Here is an 18,101-nt window from a genome sequence, read left to right on the forward strand (position 1 = left end):
TGTGTGTGTGTGTGTGTGTGTGTGTGTGTGTGTGTGTGTGTGTGTGTGTGTGTGTGTGTGTGTGTGTGTGTGTGTGTGTGTGTGTGTGTGTGTGTGTGTGTGTGTGTGTGTGTGTGTGTGTGTGTGTGTGTGTGTGTGTGTGTGTGTGTGTGTGTGTGTGTGTGTGTGTGTGTGTGTGTGTGTGTGTGTGTGTGTGTGTGTGTGTGTGTGTGTGTGTGTGTGTGTGTGTGTGTGTGTGTGTGTGTGTGTGTGTGTGTGTGTGTGTGTGTGTGTGTGTGTGTGTGTGTGTGTGTGTGTGTGTGTGTGTGTGTGTGTGTGTGTGTGTGTGTGTGTGTGTGTGTGTGTGTGTGTGTGTGTGTGTGTGTGTGTGTGTGTGTGTGTGTGTGTGTGTGTGTGTGTGTGTGTGTGTGTGTGTGTGTGTGTGTGTGTGTGTGTGTGTGTGTGTGTGTGTGTGTGTGTGTGTGTGTGTGTGTGTGTGTGTGTGTGTGTGTGTGTGTGTGTGTGTGTGTGTGTGTGTGTGTGTGTGTGTGTGTGTGTGTGTGTGTGTGTGTGTGTGTGTGTGTGTGTGTGTGTGTGTGTGTGTGTGTGTGTGTGTGTGTGTGTGTGTGTGTGTGTGTGTGTGTGTGTGTGTGTGTGTGTGTGTGTGTGTGTGTGTGTGTGTGTGTGTGTGTGTGTGTGTGTGTGTGTGTGTGTGTGTGTGTGTGTGTGTGTGTGTGTGTGTGTGTGTGTGTGTGTGTGTGTGTGTGTGTGTGTGTGTGTGTGTGTGTGTGTGTGTGTGTGTGTGTGTGTGTGTGTGTGTGTGTGTGTGTGTGTGTGTGTGTGTGTGTGTGTGTGTGTGTGTGTGTGTGTGTGTGTGTGTGTGTGTGTGTGTGTGTGTGTGTGTGTGTGTGTGTGTGTGTGTGTGTGTGTGTGTGTGTGTGTGTGTGTGTGTGTGTGTGTGTGTGTGTGTGTGTGTGTGTGTGTGTGTGTGTGTGTGTGTGTGTGTGTGTGTGTGTGTGTGTGTGTGTGTGTGTGTGTGTGTGTGTGTGTGTGTGTGTGTGTGTGTGTGTGTGTGTGTGTGTGTGTGTGTGTGTGTGTGTGTGTGTGTGTGTGTGTGTGTGTGTGTGTGTGTGTGTGTGTGTGTGTGTGTGTGTGTGTGTGTGTGTGTGTGTGTGTGTGTGTGTGTGTGTGTGTGTGTGTGTGTGTGTGTGTGTGTGTGTGTGTGTGTGTGTGTGTGTGTGTGTGTGTGTGTGTGTGTGTGTGTGTGTGTGTGTGTGTGTGTGTGTGTGTGTGTGTGTGTGTGTGTGTGTGTGTGTGTGTGTGTGTGTGTGTGTGTGTGTGTGTGTGTGTGTGTGTGTGTGTGTGTGTGTGTGTGTGTGTGTGTGTGTGTGTGTGTGTGTGTGTGTGTGTGTGTGTGTGTGTGTGTGTGTGTGTGTGTGTGTGTGTGTGTGTGTGTGTGTGTGTGTGTGTGTGTGTGTGTGTGTGTGTGTGTGTGTGTGTGTGTGTGTGTGTGTGTGTGTGTGTGTGTGTGTGTGTGTGTGTGTGTGTGTGTGTGTGTGTGTGTGTGTGTGTGTGTGTGTGTGTGTGTGTGTGTGTGTGTGTGTGTGTGTGTGTGTGTGTGTGTGTGTGTGTGTGTGTGTGTGTGTGTGTGTGTGTGTGTGTGTGTGTGTGTGTGTGTGTGTGTGTGTGTGTGTGTGTGTGTGTGTGTGTGTGTTACCGGGGGCAAAGTCCAATACACGTTACCGGTGAAAAGTCGTGAAATCGTGTTTAAAGGTTGGCAAAACCACCGTCTGACGGTGAGCGTTAACGGGTAAAGTTGCGGTTGCGTAGGGTGCGGTTTGGTTGTTTTTTTCGTTAACGCTCACCGTCACGTCGGTTTCGGCTCAGTTGTAATGCGAATTTGTTGCAATGTTTATGTGTAGTGTAGGAATGTTGAGTTTGTTTGTTATGGCGGTTGTGAGCGTTGAGTTTGTGTTACGGTAGTTGTGAGTGTTGAATTTGCATATGCGTATTTGCTCTCCATCTTCTTCTAATTGAATTTTGGAACGAACCGAGTGCTGAGGGTTACGATTAACGTCTCAACGTCCACCAATTGTTTACGGTATTCGTCTTAGCATCAATTTGCGATCGCATCAGGCGGGATATAAACCCGAGACCTCCTGTTTAACAGGCGGACGTTCTACCACAGAACCACCGACACTTATTACGCTTTAACGAAAATTAGACCTTCAGCTTTATCGGAAGCGTTTATTACAAATTAACAGAGTATTAAATTTCAGTTGTTATTAGAACGAAATTTCGTGTTCCATTTAAATTATTGCATCGAAGTAATTCTACTGTAGCGTATTCTCTGTCGATTAAAAACGAAAGCGCCGCCCAGGTTTCGAACCCGAGCCCTTCTGCACGACAGGCGAATGTTCTACCACAGAACCACCGACAGATTTTTTGCTTCTTTGAAAATTATAAACTCAGCTTAGTGGAAGAGTATATTAATGGTTTTTAAAGTCTACATTTTTTACGTATGCAATTTTAAAGGTCAAATCTTGTTTTAGCGCAGTCAGCCGAGATACGAGGGTTAAAAGGTAGACCCTGTGGGTGGTCCACTTTGTTAGTTTTTTGTTATTTATTTACGGGTTTTATTATCGACCTATATATAGTTGTGTTAATGCAAAGGCGATAATTTAACGTTTATTGCTTTGAGAGCTGTCGGTTAGTCTAGTGGCTCTCTGTGCTTTGTTGATACATTTGGTGTGGCTATTTGGATATTTACGATTTCTAACGCAGTCAATGATTTCCTGGGTGTGCGAGTCATTTTATGATATTGGAAATTCGATGGTATTGGTCTTTTTCATGCGGTATGTGTCACAACGTCAACTGGAAGTCTACGAGTGTTGAAATAAAATGAGCGTTAAAGATGCGGCAAGTATTTCGTAAGCGAGAAAAATACAAATACCATCTGTAGATATTTCTTTCATTAAAATTTGCTTCGTATTATATTCAACTGATAAACTTGTACTGTAAAAAGGGTTAAATTCAATTGTGCATTGTTTTAGTACGTCTAACTCAATGTTGTAACTACTTAATTTATATTATTTTGAATAAATTAAAATCGGTTGTTTCGTCTCATTTATTTTAATTATAATTAAAATTTTATACCGGGCGGGATGGAACCGGGATTACGTTTTTAGTACATAACTCTGAATTGCGGAGATATATCTTTAAGGATCATCTCGATAAATTAATACCACTAAGGACAATTCTTCCGAGGAGAGATATATTTTGGCAAGCTTGCCACCTTGTTTTGATTTAGTCTTGAAATATTTATGATCAGACTCCATCTTTTAAAAAAGAACGCGTTCGATCTTCGTTTGAATCGCATGTTTTTCCCGGCTGCGAAGATTCCCGTAGTGGCGCTGCGATACTGCTTTTGAAGGGTCGCGTTTTCGGAGCGAGGAGCCGGGAGCTGTCTCCTGTGTTATTAACGAAACCCACCCGGCCATTTTATCTCTAGTACCCGTAGGCCTATATACTATTTGCCTCAATTGCCATTTGCCATGTGCGTTCCAAGGCTTAGGTTTATTTTTATTACCGTCCTAGTCAAAAGTCTGTGATAATTTAAATGTACCTGATATAATGGATGAAATAGGTTAAATTTATCCAATCTACCACAACGTTCAATCCACTTGAGGCATTTCTCTTGTTTTCCCAATTTTTTGCTTAGTTTCGGAAATGGTATAAACTTGATATCGTTGTTCTTAATGTACCGGGAATCGCTCCTACAACTACCATACACCCATTTTTTCTTTTTCTCTTTCCTAACATTACTATCCATTTTTGTTTTAAAATTTACTATTTTTAGACTAAAACCTTTAGTAGTTTTGTAACGAAAAAACAACGATACGAACCGAGGGTTAGTTTTAAACCGCAGCCATCTTTGTTGTTTATGTGGGCTCGGCTTTTTCTACAGAAAAACTGGGGAGGGATGAAAATGTAGGCCTCCTTTTTGAGGACAAATTCTGTCTAAGGTTTCTCAGTACTGTTCATATCTAGAAGAGGGGGGACAGTTTCTTCTTCAAAATATCGCCGATTTCAAAAATAGATTGTGAGCGAACCAAATGATGGAAAATTACGATATTAGGCTTGAAATTATTAATGACACTTACTTGAAATCATATAAGAAGCTCGGCAATGACGTAAATCGGTAAAGTTACGAAAAAGGTTCGGAAAAGCGATCCACTTTACAAAATATTTTCCCATAGGAAAGCATTAGGAAGGTACTCCCGTATTTTGCCGCCCCAAGCGGAATATTTTCGCGTAAAACGTGAATTTCTCATACGCTCGTTAACATATGAGTCGTTTCAAGCATAGAAATCTCATAGGTAACTAGAATGCTGCCGTGTAACTGGCAAATGGACCAAACGCCGTGGCAGACGATAGCCAGATCTCAGCCAATCAGAGCTCAAACAGTGGTTCTGCCAAGAATTTAAAGTCACCAGAGAGAATGACGTCACCTAGCTCCCGCGATAGTAGCGGAACCAAGGAGGATTATTATCCTCCTTGGCGGTACCACTCTACGGCATCTTATTGGCTGTAGGTTGAAAACGAACTGGTGACAAGATCGGCCGTAGGCGGCAGCATTCTAGTTACCTATGAGATTTCTATGGTTTCAAGCAGAGATAGCTCTGGTTTCAAGCTGGCGGGCCTTCTTGTGCGAGTGCAGCGAGAACAGATCTAAGTTGGCCGTGGTAAGAGTAAATACACGAAAGAAAACATCTTTTCACAGGCTAGTGTTAGAAATAGTTATCTTTTTACCATAATTTCCAATCGCTAAGAACGCACTAGAAAAGCTAACTCTTCTTATTTTTGCAATAAATCGATTGAAAACGAAGCTATTGTGAAGGTTGTGTGAGATAAAATGATGGGAAAGTCGGAATAATGGGTCACTTCAATTTAAGTTCATATTGACTGCCGTAAGGATTTTTTTTAGCTTTGACAAACAAGAAAAATTATCACTTTTAGATTTAATCGTAAAAAAAGTTTACAAAAATTAAAAAAAACACTTAAAGTTTGTATACACTCTTTTTTTGGGAATTTTGCTGGGCGCGTACATGTTGAGTTCACCTCCCTTAACCCCCATTCTCCATATCCTGGGACCAAAGACCCGAGCCTAGACCCCCCATCGGTGGTTCCAGGTAGTGGCCGACTAGCGGGCGGCCAAAATGAGGGGTCGAAAAGACCGCGAAAAAGAGTGTATAAGATAAAGAACATGAAAATTTTTTTTAATTTTTCTTGACCCAATCAATTAGCTTAACACGAAAAGAACCCTTTGATTGACTGTCGATGAGGTCTTGAGGCAAAGAGTTCCAGTCACTTAGGGCTCGAAAAGTGAAGTGGTTTTGTCGCACGGTGGAGTTCACACGTGGTATGAAAAGTTTTGCAGAGTGACCGCGCATGCCGCTGGTATTATTAAGGGTAAAAAACTTTGAGAAGTTAAGGGAAACGTGGCCTTTCAAAATGTCAAAAATAAAGACAAGATCATTAACCCTATGACGGTCAACTGGGTCAAGAAGATTAAGTGAAGAGTTCCGGTCACATGGTTGAAGATCTGTAAGACCTGGCGTCAACTTAGTGAATCGGTTATGCGCTTTTGATAGGATGTCACGGTCACCAGCAAGTGAGGGAGACCAGATGACGGAGCCAAAGTCTATAGAGGGAAGAATTAGAGAATTGTATACAGATTAGGGTCTTCGAGCGGTAAAACAAATTCCGGCGAGTGAGTCCAGTTATAGAGTGGATACGACTTACGACGCTTTGGGTATGTTTGGAGAATTTTAGATTATCATCAAATAGAATCCCAAGATCACGTAACACAGGCACATTAGGAATGGGTTCTTCCGCAATCGCATATGTATGACGAACATTGGATGTACCCAAGTTAAGGACGGCACTTTTCGATGCGTTAAAGTTCATACCATATTTGTCAACCCATTCAACGACACTATCCAAATCCAATTGCATATTAGCCCTATTTTGACCAGAATCGACGTTATTAGCTAACTTGGTGTCATCTGCAAACAAGTGTGGAACGGAGTGCTTGATATTCTTAGGTAGGGAGTTTATGAAGATAGAAAATAACAGTGGTCCAAGTACTGTGCCCTGAGGAACACCACTGAGTGTAGAACGTAGCGAAGAAGAGCAGCCCTTGAAGACTACACGGTGAAATCGACCTTTAATAAAATCACCTAACCAACGTAAGGCCATATCATAAATCCCAGTTTCAGAGAGAGACCGTAGCAGATGACTATGTGGAATAGTGTCGAACGCACAGAGACCCATTCATTACTGTCTGATAAATACAAAATGGGCCAATTACATTTTCGGAGATTTCGTCATTATCAGCCAATCACGATTCAAAGAGTGACTACGGCAACGACTCGTTGCCATCTAGTGTGAGTTACTGAAAATAAAAATAATAATTAGATTTTAGATTACGTTACCTTAAGAACCCGTATTTGATTGGCCCACGTCAATCGAGTCACGGCCCCCTGCACGCGCTCACGTGAGCGCGTGCAGGGGGCCGTGATCGAGTTTAATGTAGTTTTTAAACATGGTAGACTGTTTCTTTACTGGTAAAGATTTTTCTCTTATATGAAAACGTTTTGGATAACTATTGCGTTGTTTATTGTTATGGCTCCTCGATGTTTCATTTCCACATGTAAAAACGATTTGCGGTGGACGGTTATGTGTCGTTGTACAGGTAAAGGTTTGGGTTTCCTTAAGCCTCGGGGCAATTTGAAATGTTAACAAACGGCGGGCTTTCAAATTGATGATTTGGTAAAAGTTACTTCAGGAAGTTCAGTGAACCTAGTGGAACAACAACTCAGGGCTATAATAACTGCAATATCCGTTTTTTTAAAAACACTTTATTTAACATTGTAAATATCGGTCTTCGTTGAGTACTATCTCTTATGTTGTTTAAGACATAGATTCAAGATTTCTATGGTTTAAGAGTGGAATGTTGAATTTAAGCAGAGTGTGAGACATTTATCTTGGCTAAGCTTCGAAGAGAAAAAGCATATTATTAAATAATAGGTAAAGATTTGAAAAATAAGACAATTAATGATTGTTGCTGTTTAATTCAATGACTGTCGCCAATTCGTCATAAGTGTCATTCTTTAGTGTAATGTATTTTTTCTGGGATATATTTACTCTTTCATAAGGTTTTTGTTTATCTAAGTTTCTACAAACATAATAATAAATATAATATTACTTACTTTATATGTGAAATAAATTTTAAATACAAAGGTTAATACTAAGGACCTTCAGTCACTGTTTCTCCCAAAACTGCCATCTAGGAGCAACAAACACAAGGAGAACGCAGCTAGCCTTTAAACACGCTAACGAAGGGTTGTGTACGAATTTCATTGGACGAGCGTCACGAGCCTTTACGAGACAATTTCAGAATTTTCCCCTTCTGACGGCAGCAGGCGCTAAAGCGTCTAGCCAATGAAAAACGTACACAAGAAAATCCACGACTTTTGACGGGTTGCGTTCTCTTTGTGTGGGGTGTTGTGTTTGTTGCTCCTAGCTGCCATTGACATTGCCTGCTATTTTAAAAGTTGGGCCTATGTCAGGCCTACGCTTAAATATTTTCAAAGCGAACCTAAACGAAATCTTATTTATCTTCCTCACAATGGCATTTAATTATTCCTTATAATAAGTAAATATGAAAACCAAACTAAAAGTTCAAAAATCTTAACACTATTATTAAATAAAAATTCAAAAACGTTGAAGTGGTTCATGTGAATAATTCCAGCAAAAACCTATGGGAGTTCTGCGAGCTTGGATCGGATGGATCCTGTAAAAATCGTCTGAGCTTCTACTATTTTTAACTGCCATGTTATGGTGCTAGCGGCTTGCCATAGTCAATGAATGACAGCTGATTGCCTGAAGCTTAAGCAAAGACTATATAATCATTAGTCGTTGCTACAAAATGTCTTGGCGTCAGGTTCTCCCGTAGACTGGAGCATTCTAGGTAGGAGTATAAGATTTCTATGGGGAGCGCACGCGGAACGAGGGCATGGAGGCGGCCATGGTCAAAGGCAGGGTTTTTTAAAAGTTCTAATTGGACAACGCGACAAAATTTCAAAAATCGTTCTAGTTTGTTATCCGATTTCTATGGCGTAGCTATCGACTAAGACTATTATGACGTGCCTACTGGCGAAAAAATCCTGGTGGCGCTACTGCCAGAAATCCTTCAAGGGAGGGGTTCCTTCCTATGTAAAATACCTGAGAGGGGGCCGATAAGGGGGTGAAGTTTTAGTACAGCCAAAGCTTTAACCCTCCCCTTGTCTACGCCACTAGGCATAACCTCTCTAATATCTTTGTACGAGCCGAAACAGTTATCATTAGTCAATGTCGTCATCTAGTGCAAGCCAGGCGGTGAAAGTAATTTAAGCTAGTGGCGCTATCTACGACTAGCGTGAACCACGGACGGTATTAACGGTATCCAAGCTTGGGTCTTTGGGCTGAGGGTATGGAGAATGGGGGTTAAAGGGGACAACTAAAGATGGTCACGACGAGGAGAACTTTCTTGAAATCATGTTTCGGTGCTCACATCTATCATTAGTCGGTGAAATAAAAATATATTTTTAAAAAGAGTTTATAAGCAGACGATATTTTAAAATAATAAATTTTCTTATATATTTTTATTTCACCGACTAATGATAGATGTGAGCATCGATACATGATTTCAAGAAAGTTATCCTCGTCGCCTCGAGACCCCAGCCATCGCAAATAAAAATTGTTTAGAAGTTGGATGTGGTGAAGCTCCGGACAAGCGAATAGTTTTCACCTACAATCCGCTGCAGAGAGAGACCATCGATAGAGAGACTGCACTGCAACCTACAGCATAGCGCCATTGAGTTGGGAATATTAATCTAGAGGTCCAATCAAAACGTCGGATTTCAGTATTTCGCGAAACAAGTTTTCAAAAATAAGAATACTGCCGTCAGCCATACAGACTATTTTTATGAACCTTGGCCATCAGCTCCCAAACATAGAAATATAAATTATACTAGAAGCACGATTGGATTGGGCGGGGACGTACCAGCTAGAAGGCTGCCATCAGAGTGGAATCGCGATAGTCGCGCCATCTCATAGAAACAATTTAAACTAAATAAGTAAATATGGACACGTGGAATAACATAAAACAGATCGTAGGCAACGTATTAAAAACTTTTTTTATTTATCTGACATTATATTAAGTTAAGGAAAATCATAAAAATCTCAAGAATCTACTATATCTACCGTATCACCCTTAAAGTCACACGTTAACTTTGCGCAATCATTGTAAGTCTGAAATACCACAAATCATCACAGTTTATCTAAATTTTAATTATTTCAGTGTGGTTTAAAATATGCCTACATGAGATTCCAAAATCTTGGTTTCAGTGTCTTTTAAACTGTCATCAGTATTAGTCAAGTCAAATTGAGTGGTTTTCGGTAGTTCACTTTTTCCGTAAGTTTTCTGAAATAAACTCTGATAAATACGGAAACCAAATAACAATTACTAAAATCATTAAATTGGCATACTCTAGAAGATGTAAATATGCTTTGTTCTGGAATAGATATTTTTGTGAGCTCTTTCAAATTCTGGTTTTAATAAAGAAATTATTCATATTTCAGTTAGTTTTTTATTTCAGAATGTATAGGGTAATTTTTACTTGTGTAGGTACAGCATTTGCTTTCCAATGGTGCCTTCCTTTTTGAAAGTAAATTTCATCCGGCAGAAAATGTTTACTACACACAAAGTCATATGAAGTATTTGAAGATGGAGTCCAATTTTCACGCTTTACCGCTAAAACCCATTTTCCTAGTAATTCAGCATTTCTAAGAGGAAATTTTAGTGTTAAAAAATCTCTTATTCCGAGATTATTATAAAATATTTACTATAATATTACATACTTATGAAATTATAATTTTATTTTTTTCCCAGATCTCTCTTTACAATGTGAACAAGTTGGCAAGCCAAAATATACCTCTCCTCGGAAGAATTGTCCCTAGTGGTATTAATTTCTCGAGATGACCCTTAAAGATATCTTCGCAATTTAGAGTTATTTGTTAAAAATGTTATCCCAGTTCTATCCAGCCCGGTATAAAATTTTAATTATAATTAAAATAATTGAGACGAAACGACCAATTTTAATTTATTCAGAATATCATAAGTTAAGTAGTTACAACAGTGAGTTAGACGTACTATAACAATGCACAATTGAATTAAACCCTTTTTACAATACAAGTTTATCAGTTGAATATAATAAAAAGCAAATTTTAATGAAAGAAATATCTTCAGAGGGTATTATAACGACCGTTCGCTTTTTGGTTTATAATTTTAATCGGGCCGATTTTAATTAAACGATAGTTTATCGTAATTTTGTTAAAAGAATATTCCCTAAGGCCGCGCGATAAATTTACGAGAATAATTTCCCGTCGCCGTTATATCGAAAATTTATTTGATTCGGGATTGCCAGAACTGTAATGTTGTGGGCGAGTGATTAGAAAATAAAATGGCAACCAGAATTATGCAAAATTATAAATGTTTATTTTTATTCAGAACAGTCTATGGAACGTTCTAGATTTAACTTTCATCAATAACCCAACAATATATATCCCTTCTACGTAATTGTACAGAACTGGTACTCAAGTGTCTAAGACTAGATTTGTCTTAGTTCATCGTGATTGAAAAATAAACCAAAACTCACTTACACTTAAGTAAATATCATAAATTATACTGAGTAATTTTAACTAAATTCAAACTACCTAACTATAAACTCTGTCTTAATTATCAGCTGAGAGCTGTTCGCTACTAATTACTTCCAATCTACTTAATTACCCTCACAGGTTGAGTTGATAATTTCAAGGGTATAATTAGGTTATTCCAATTAAAAAATAATAACAATCAATTTTATCTTACAGCTGACTTGAGTTAGTTCACAATTACTTTAACACTTTCAGTCTTAAACACGCACTGTTCATACACTTAAGTCCATTCACTCACGTTCCAAACGCGAAACACAATTTAACTCTTTTCTTGACCGAAGACCGAACATACTAATTAAAACCGCAAAGTTACCTCATAACTTTTGACCGACACCAAGACCCCGTCCTGCCAAGAACTAAGAAAGACTATATCTTCTATATTGACGGCAACGGCCTTATATACTTTTAATTTGTGTTTTTTTTTTGACCCGTCGAGATTTGACTAAAGTTCGAAAAATTGAAGACATTATATTTTTTACCCGGTTTGATTGATAGTTCTCCACACGGTGGCTATAGTTTCCGCGGGAGTTTTGAATAATTATCCTTTTTCTAAGCGATATTAAAAGGTAACAATGAACTACTTTTTGTGTTTTAACGAAATTTTGTTAAGAATTTAACAAAAATTTAAAACAAAACAAAAAACCGTACCAAAGAATAAACAAACAAAGTTCAAAAAACAATATATACAGATATTGTATTAATCCGCCTTATCATAATTGTTCCTTTACTTTAATACTTTCCCTAAGGTAGTCAATGGCTCGGCGGTGAACTATCCGAATTGTTCAATTCTTGATCATGATCAAATTTTACATTAAAATACTAAAATATTTAATTAAATATAAGATTAATTTAATTTATAAATATTTAAAATGATGTAGAATAAATTATAGTACCTAACGTTATAATTACTTTGTAAAGGACATTCGCCAAAGCTGTTTTTTAGAAAAACACAGCGAAATAACAAGCGTTGGTGGCTGAGTGGTTAGAATACATCTCTTGCACGAGACAGACCCGTGTTCGATTCCCGGCTGGCGCCAAAAAAATCGCAAATTGATACTAAAACGAATACCGGGTACAATTGGTGGAAACCCTGCCATTGGACGTTGAGAGGTTGCATAACACTCATCACTCAGTCCGGCCCAAAGTCATTAAGAAGAAGTTGGAGAGAAAACACCCATACAAACACAACAGACCCAACATCCACAACCATCATAACACATCCAACTCCACACCCACAACATTCACAACACGAACTCAACATTCACAACACGAACTCAACATTTCACAACTTACACATAAACATTACAATAACGAAATATCCAATCAAACTGAATTAAAACTGTCGTGAGTATTGACGAAAAAAAGACAATCCGAGCCAAACCCAAACGCAAATCAATCCGTTAACGCTCACCGTCACACGGTGGTTTTGCCAACCCTTCGAGAAACTGCGAACGCAGAAATTTCGAGTAACTGCGTACGCAATGATTACCCTTTGATCCGAAAATGCGAACGCGTTCGCAGGCCTGACAGACAGACAGACACGGTGGTTGTATAACCCCTCCTAGGGTTAGGTAAAAAGCGCAGTTTTTAACCATTTATGCGGATATGCTTTTAGACGCAAAAATTTAAACACGAAAAGGCCACCGCTGCACACGACGTGATGCGCAGTGGATCGCCTTTTTTTCCATCTTCGAAATTCGCGTCGTAGCCATGGCGACAATGTTTAATGCGCTTGTCAGATGGCGCGTACATCGCGATTCCACCCTAATGTCAGCCTTCTAACTCGCCTGTTTCCCTTGGGATTGGCGGAAAGGGCAGTGCTTCTAGTCTAATTTATATTTCTATGCTCCCAAATGACGGGAAAACTTTATCATTCTACCCGTGGCGCCGTCTATCTCTCAATGGCTCATTCAAATAAGACGCGTCTTCTGGCAAAAATATATTTTTTTCAAAAATAATGGATGGCGCCACGGATCATACGATAACGTTTTCTCGTCATTTTAGAGGAGACGGCCGCACATTCGTGATTTTCAAAAACTTGTTTCGCGGGCAGCAGATTTGATTGGATCTCTAGATTAATATTCCCAACTCAATGCATAGCGCCGATTTGATTTGGGTCAGCGGCGGCGTTTACCGAAAATCAACCGGCAGCGGCGCGTTCCGCCAATTTTTAAAAATTCCTCGACGGCATTGATTTTTTCGGCGGCGGTGGCGTGAAGGCGCAAACATTTATCCCCATCTGGAAAAATATAAAAAAAAAATATTCCAAAATGTTTTTGAGAAAAAAAAATTAAGTTACGCAGCCGGATCAAAATTTACTGGTGGCGGCGGCGGCGACGGCGTGCCGCAAAGTATATGGGTCGGCGGTGGTGGGGCGCTAAATAAATTATCGGCGATCACCGAGTATGATCGGCGGCGCTATGCTCTACTGGAAATATCTTCAGCAGCGTTGCCAACCGTACTATAATTATAGTACATTTCGATAATTTTACCTTTCGAATTTTTCCGTACTATAATTTCAATCGCGTACTATATAGTACGCTTTTTGCGATAATGGTACTATAGTTTTACTCTATTTCCGATATTTGTGTGATAATTTAGAAAATTCTGTTAACATAAGAACGGCGTTTCCAGTTTCTTTTGTTACTCCTAGTAAGCTAAGAATTGAAATATTATTGGTTTGTACTCGAAAATACGGCCGACTTGACTAATCAAGCGTGTTGTAGTCTAACGAAAATGAAATATGTTAGTAACAGCCAACTATGATAAAGTGCTACCACGCTCTAGCAAGTAATCAAAGTTTGCCGTACTTGTGTACTATAATTTTCTAGAAAATTCGATAATTTTTCGGCTTCGATACTATAATTTCAGTTTTGGGACCTGGCAACGCTGATCTTCAGTCGTAACCATTATTTATGTCTATGGTCGTAACACTTGACATGGAAAATGATGCAATACATTCGTAAATCTGTGGCTATTTTGATATGGAAATTAAATAGCTGCTACTGTGCTACACGTCAAACAGTTCGCTATAAAATAGGCCTTGGTTTTAAAAATTAGGGGTTGACAGTACAATATGAAGCGAAGCCAACCTAAATGGAAATTACCCGAACCATCTACTGCGGAACTTAAGTTATATAATAGTTTGACTCGGCAAAAAGAGGTATTTTTTCCTAAAGATGGTAAAAAAGTGTTCTGGTACAGTTGTGGGCCAACAGTGTATGACGCCTCTCATATGGGCCATGCCAGATCATACATTTCATTTGACATTTTGCGAAGAGTACTTTCTCAGTACTTTGGATATGATGTTTTCTATGTAATGAATATCACCGATATTGATGATAAGGTAAATCTTATGATTTAGATGTGCTGATTCTTGTAACAGTAATTTTAAAATGTATTTCAGATTATCAAACGAGCAAGACAAAATTACTTGTTCAACCAATTCAATGAAAACAAATTAGATCTCAAAAATCTCATCAGTGATGTGATGCTGTCTATTATTGTATGAGTTTCATAAAAATTATGTTTAAATTACAAATTGTGAATTTATTCATTGGATAGCCTTACGAGGACAAATTCAACACAACCGTGGATGATGACAAGAAAACCATGCTTTCCAAAACCCTTAGTCAAGTAAAACAAACGCTATTAGAAGCAGAAAATGCAGTCAATGCTGAAGCTGATGCTGCCACACTCCAAGCTTTAAAAGAGGCAAGTATTCATTCCTTTATTTTTACTCATTATGTTCTGATCTTTTTCTATTGACAGAAATTGATAGAAGATGCTAAAGACTGCTTATCGGATTGGTTAGACAATAGTAAAGGTTCCAGTGTCACTGACAATTCAATTTTCAGTGAGCTGCCAAAATTTTGGGAAGAAGATTTCTACAAGGACATGGATGCCCTAAATGTAGTTATGAAATAAAATTTTACAATTTCAAACCTTAATTTTTTTTTCATAATGGTTTTTCAGGTGCTACCAGCGGATGTTGTGACAAGAGTTAGTGAATACATTCCTGAAATTGTGGATTATATTAAAAAAATTATTGACAATGGTTTGGCGTAAGTTAATTTGTATTTCCCATCTTCTAGTATTATCAAAATAATTGCCAGTAATTAAATTTTTCCTTCAGTTATGAGTCAAATAATTCAGTTTATTTCAATACCATAAAATTTGATGAAGCTCCTAATCATTTTTATGCTAAATTAGTGCCGGAAGCCTATGGTGATAATAAAGCCTTACAAGAAGGAGAAGGTTAGAATTCAGTGTAATAATTTTCAAATGTGGTAACAAAATAATGTTTATATCTTACAATGTATTTTTAGGTGATCTTAGCTCTAATGTGAGTGATAAGAAAAGTATGAATGATTTCGCGTTGTGGAAAGCTTCCAAACCGGGTGAACCATCGTGGAATTCTCCTTGGGGCCAAGTACAAATTACTTATTCTAAATAATTATGGCTTTTCCATTAAAAATTTATTGATCTACTGATTCAGGGTCGACCTGGCTGGCATATTGAATGTTCGGTAATGGCCAGTAGCATTTTGGGCAGCTCGGTGGACATTCATACTGGTGGAATTGATTTAAAATTTCCTCATCACGATAATGAGCTAGCTCAAGCAGAGGCCTATTTTGACAATGATAGCTGGGTGCGATACTTTCTCCATTCTGGACATTTGACCATCTCCGGATGCAAAATGTCAAAATCATTGAAAAATTTCATAACAATCAAAGAAGCGCTGAAAAAACACACTTCCAGGCAACTGAGATTCGCTTTTCTACTTCATTCCTGGAAAGATACTCTTGATTATGGTGATTCTACCATGGAAAATAGCATTCAATATGAAAAGTTTGTAAACGTAAGCTTTGAGTTATTTTTTGGTTTCGGTAATAAAATCATATCTGAAGTGATTCCTGCATATTTCTTAATCTTTAGGAGTTCTTTTTGAATGTCAAAGATGTTTTGTGGTCAACTCCCTCACAAGGCACAGATGCTTTTGAAAAATGGACAGAAGAAGAGTTAAAATTGCAAAATATGTGAGTGGTACTAGTGCTGCGAATTCGTTTTTGTAGGCTCTGCACATCTGTCCCAATTGCATTTGTGCTAAAGTGGGTACACTGTGATAAAATCTTTTTTGAATAATACTACATAGGATAGATATTTTTATTCAAATTTGACAACACAACCCAACTAAATGATTTAACTCTCCTTTGTGGTATTGTCTAAACAAGAATTGTTATCGTCATATACCCTGCGTTTTAAAAAGTATTGAAGCAGAAGATCTGAACATGGTCAAAAAATTTTTTTTTTATTTCTTAGTTATTTGGATAAACAAACCAAAGTCCATGCAGCTCTTTGTGGTAATTACATAAAATTTAAATAAGCATAAATCTCCAAATTAAAAATTAAATTTAAATGTTTTTAATCCACTCTAGATAATATTGATACTAGAGAAACCTTGAACCAATTGCGAGATTTAGTCACGGGCTGTAATATCTATATGGCCAAGAAAAAGAGTTCGAAGCTATCTCCCAATTGCATTTTGTTGAAAAACATAGCTTCATACATCACAAGGCTCTTCAAAGTAATAACGATCTCAAAAGTATTTAAGTTAAATCCATGAATCTACTATAATATTTTAGCTTTTATTAGATCTTTGGCCTGATAGATATGGAGGATCCTGTAGGTTTTCCTTTACGAAACCAAGAAAATTCTAATGTAAGCTATTAAACATTTGATTTTAGTTCATCAAAGTAACATTTATTTTTTAGAATGAAGAAGTCATTTTACCCTATTTAACTTGCCTTGCTGATTTCCGTCATCAAGTTAGACAGATAGCTCGGGAAGCAAAAGGTACGTTATCAAAATTTTATAAAGTTTTGAAATATATCCAATTTGTTTTTTTGTAGTTCAAGATTTGCTTAAATTGTGTGATGGTTTACGAGATGATATTCTTCCTAATTTGGGAGTTAGATTAGAAGATCATGAAGGTTCAGGGCCTGTGGTTAAATTAACTGATAGAGAAACGTTACTAAGGGAACGAGAAATGAAATTAAAAGTACGTTATATAAATATAAATAACTAATTTTGGAATTTAAATAAAACAAATTATTTTTGGATCAGTTAGAGGAAGAGAAACGGTTAGAGAAGGAATTTAAAAAGCAACAGCAGTTAGCTCTTGAAAAATCCAAAGAGGACCAGAAAAAAATTCCACCTTGGGAACTTTTTACAAAGGAAATTGAAAAATATAGCAAGTTTGATGAAAAAGTACCGAAAAAAAAAATTAAAGGCCTATTCACACAAGGTTTTCGACTGAAGTGTTGGCTAGTATGAATAGGGCTTAAAACATGAACTTATGAAAAAGCCGTTTCGATTTACATGTATATTTCTCTTAACAGGGATTCCCTACTCATGACACTGAAGGAAAAGAAATTAGTAAAGGACAAGTAAAGAAATTAATGAAACTTTATCTTTTACAAGAGAAAAAGTATAATGATTATCTTCAATTGCCACAATCTTAATTTATGTTCTAATTTAATAAATGATAAATCCCTAAATGCTAGGATTTTGAATATTTAAATAACACATTTTTCAAGAGCTGTATTCAGTATTCAACCAATCGAAATGATGCAACACTACGTGGATACTTTTCATTTGTTCTGGAACTAGGTGGATACTTTTCGCTTGTTGATTTGCAGGTGTATACCATTGAGTTGGTAATAAATAAGAGGTACAACTAAATCTGGCTGGCGCGGGACCAATTTCTTTTAATAAGGAAACTTTATCAACTTTATCGTTCTACCGTGGCAGCATCTGTCCCTAGTGGTGGCCACTATATTGCAATTAAATTTTTGCGCGAATCGGAAATGTAAGATTTCTTGTAAAAAACAAACCTTTGAAGTTGTTTAAAAATAATATTATTCTGTCAACACGATCCTTTTTAACACAAGTTACGGTGAGTTAGCTAATAATTATTTATTTTTAATCATATAACTTTACAAAATATAGATGGCGCTACCGCCTAATTATAAAGATGAATTTCTTACAATCTTCTCAGAACAGGGGGCCTATTCTGTAAATATTCGAAATCCAATTTTCGATCGAAAACTAGATTTCGAACTTCGAGATCTTGACAAATGGTATTCGGTAAAGATGTCGAATAAGCATAAATCAATGTAAATTGTCGAAGTCGATCTCGACATGGTTTAGGGTATTGAGATCGAATTCCCATTCGATTTCTTACAGAATCGCCCCCCTGGTTCCACGTAAACATGGCAACCGCAATCATAATTCTAGCA

The 18,101-nt window shown here is 37.8% G+C and overlaps 1 protein-coding gene across 2 annotated transcripts; it reads left to right on the forward strand.

Annotated features, from left to right (window-relative positions):
* The first annotated feature begins 13,706 nt into the window (after positions 1–13,706).
* On the forward strand, positions 13,707–17,751 carry CysRS (cysteine--tRNA ligase, cytoplasmic). 2 transcript variants are annotated; one of them, XM_090174225.1, is made up of 17 exons: positions 13,707–14,146; positions 14,207–14,305; positions 14,365–14,514; positions 14,572–14,712; positions 14,776–14,864; positions 14,936–15,057; positions 15,129–15,232; positions 15,299–15,661; positions 15,739–15,839; positions 16,123–16,163; positions 16,239–16,387; positions 16,456–16,521; positions 16,575–16,656; positions 16,713–16,861; positions 16,927–17,070; positions 17,202–17,290; positions 17,367–17,751. In XM_090174225.1, the coding sequence occupies exons 1-17, from the start codon at positions 13,877–13,879 to the stop codon at positions 17,380–17,382; spliced, it is 2,175 nt and encodes a 724-aa protein (XP_090030351.1). In that variant the 5' UTR covers positions 13,707–13,876; the 3' UTR covers positions 17,383–17,751. The 2 variants fall into 2 exon arrangements, with proteins under 2 accessions (XP_090030351.1, XP_090030350.1); XM_090174224.1 differs by lacking the exon at positions 17,367–17,751 and having other exon boundaries at positions 17,202–17,350.
* Positions 17,752–18,101: the final 350 nt, after the last annotated feature.

Source organism: Leiobunum rupestre, chromosome 4, assembly GCF_980474605.1.
Source record: "Leiobunum rupestre chromosome 4, qqLeiRupe1.1.hap1, whole genome shotgun sequence".
NCBI lineage: Eukaryota > Metazoa > Arthropoda > Arachnida > Opiliones > Sclerosomatidae > Leiobunum > Leiobunum rupestre.

Coding starts and splice junctions, on each gene's coding strand:
- CysRS (XM_090174224.1), top strand. CDS start 13,877: ATGAAGCGAAGCCAACCTAAATGGAAATTACCCGAACCATCTACTGCG. Junction 14,515..14,571: donor CACTCCAAGCTTTAAAAGAG/GCAAGTATTCAT, acceptor TTCTATTGACAG/AAATTGATAGAAGATGCTAA. Junction 16,388..16,455: donor ACATCACAAGGCTCTTCAAA/GTAATAACGATC, acceptor AGCTTTTATTAG/ATCTTTGGCCTGATAGATAT.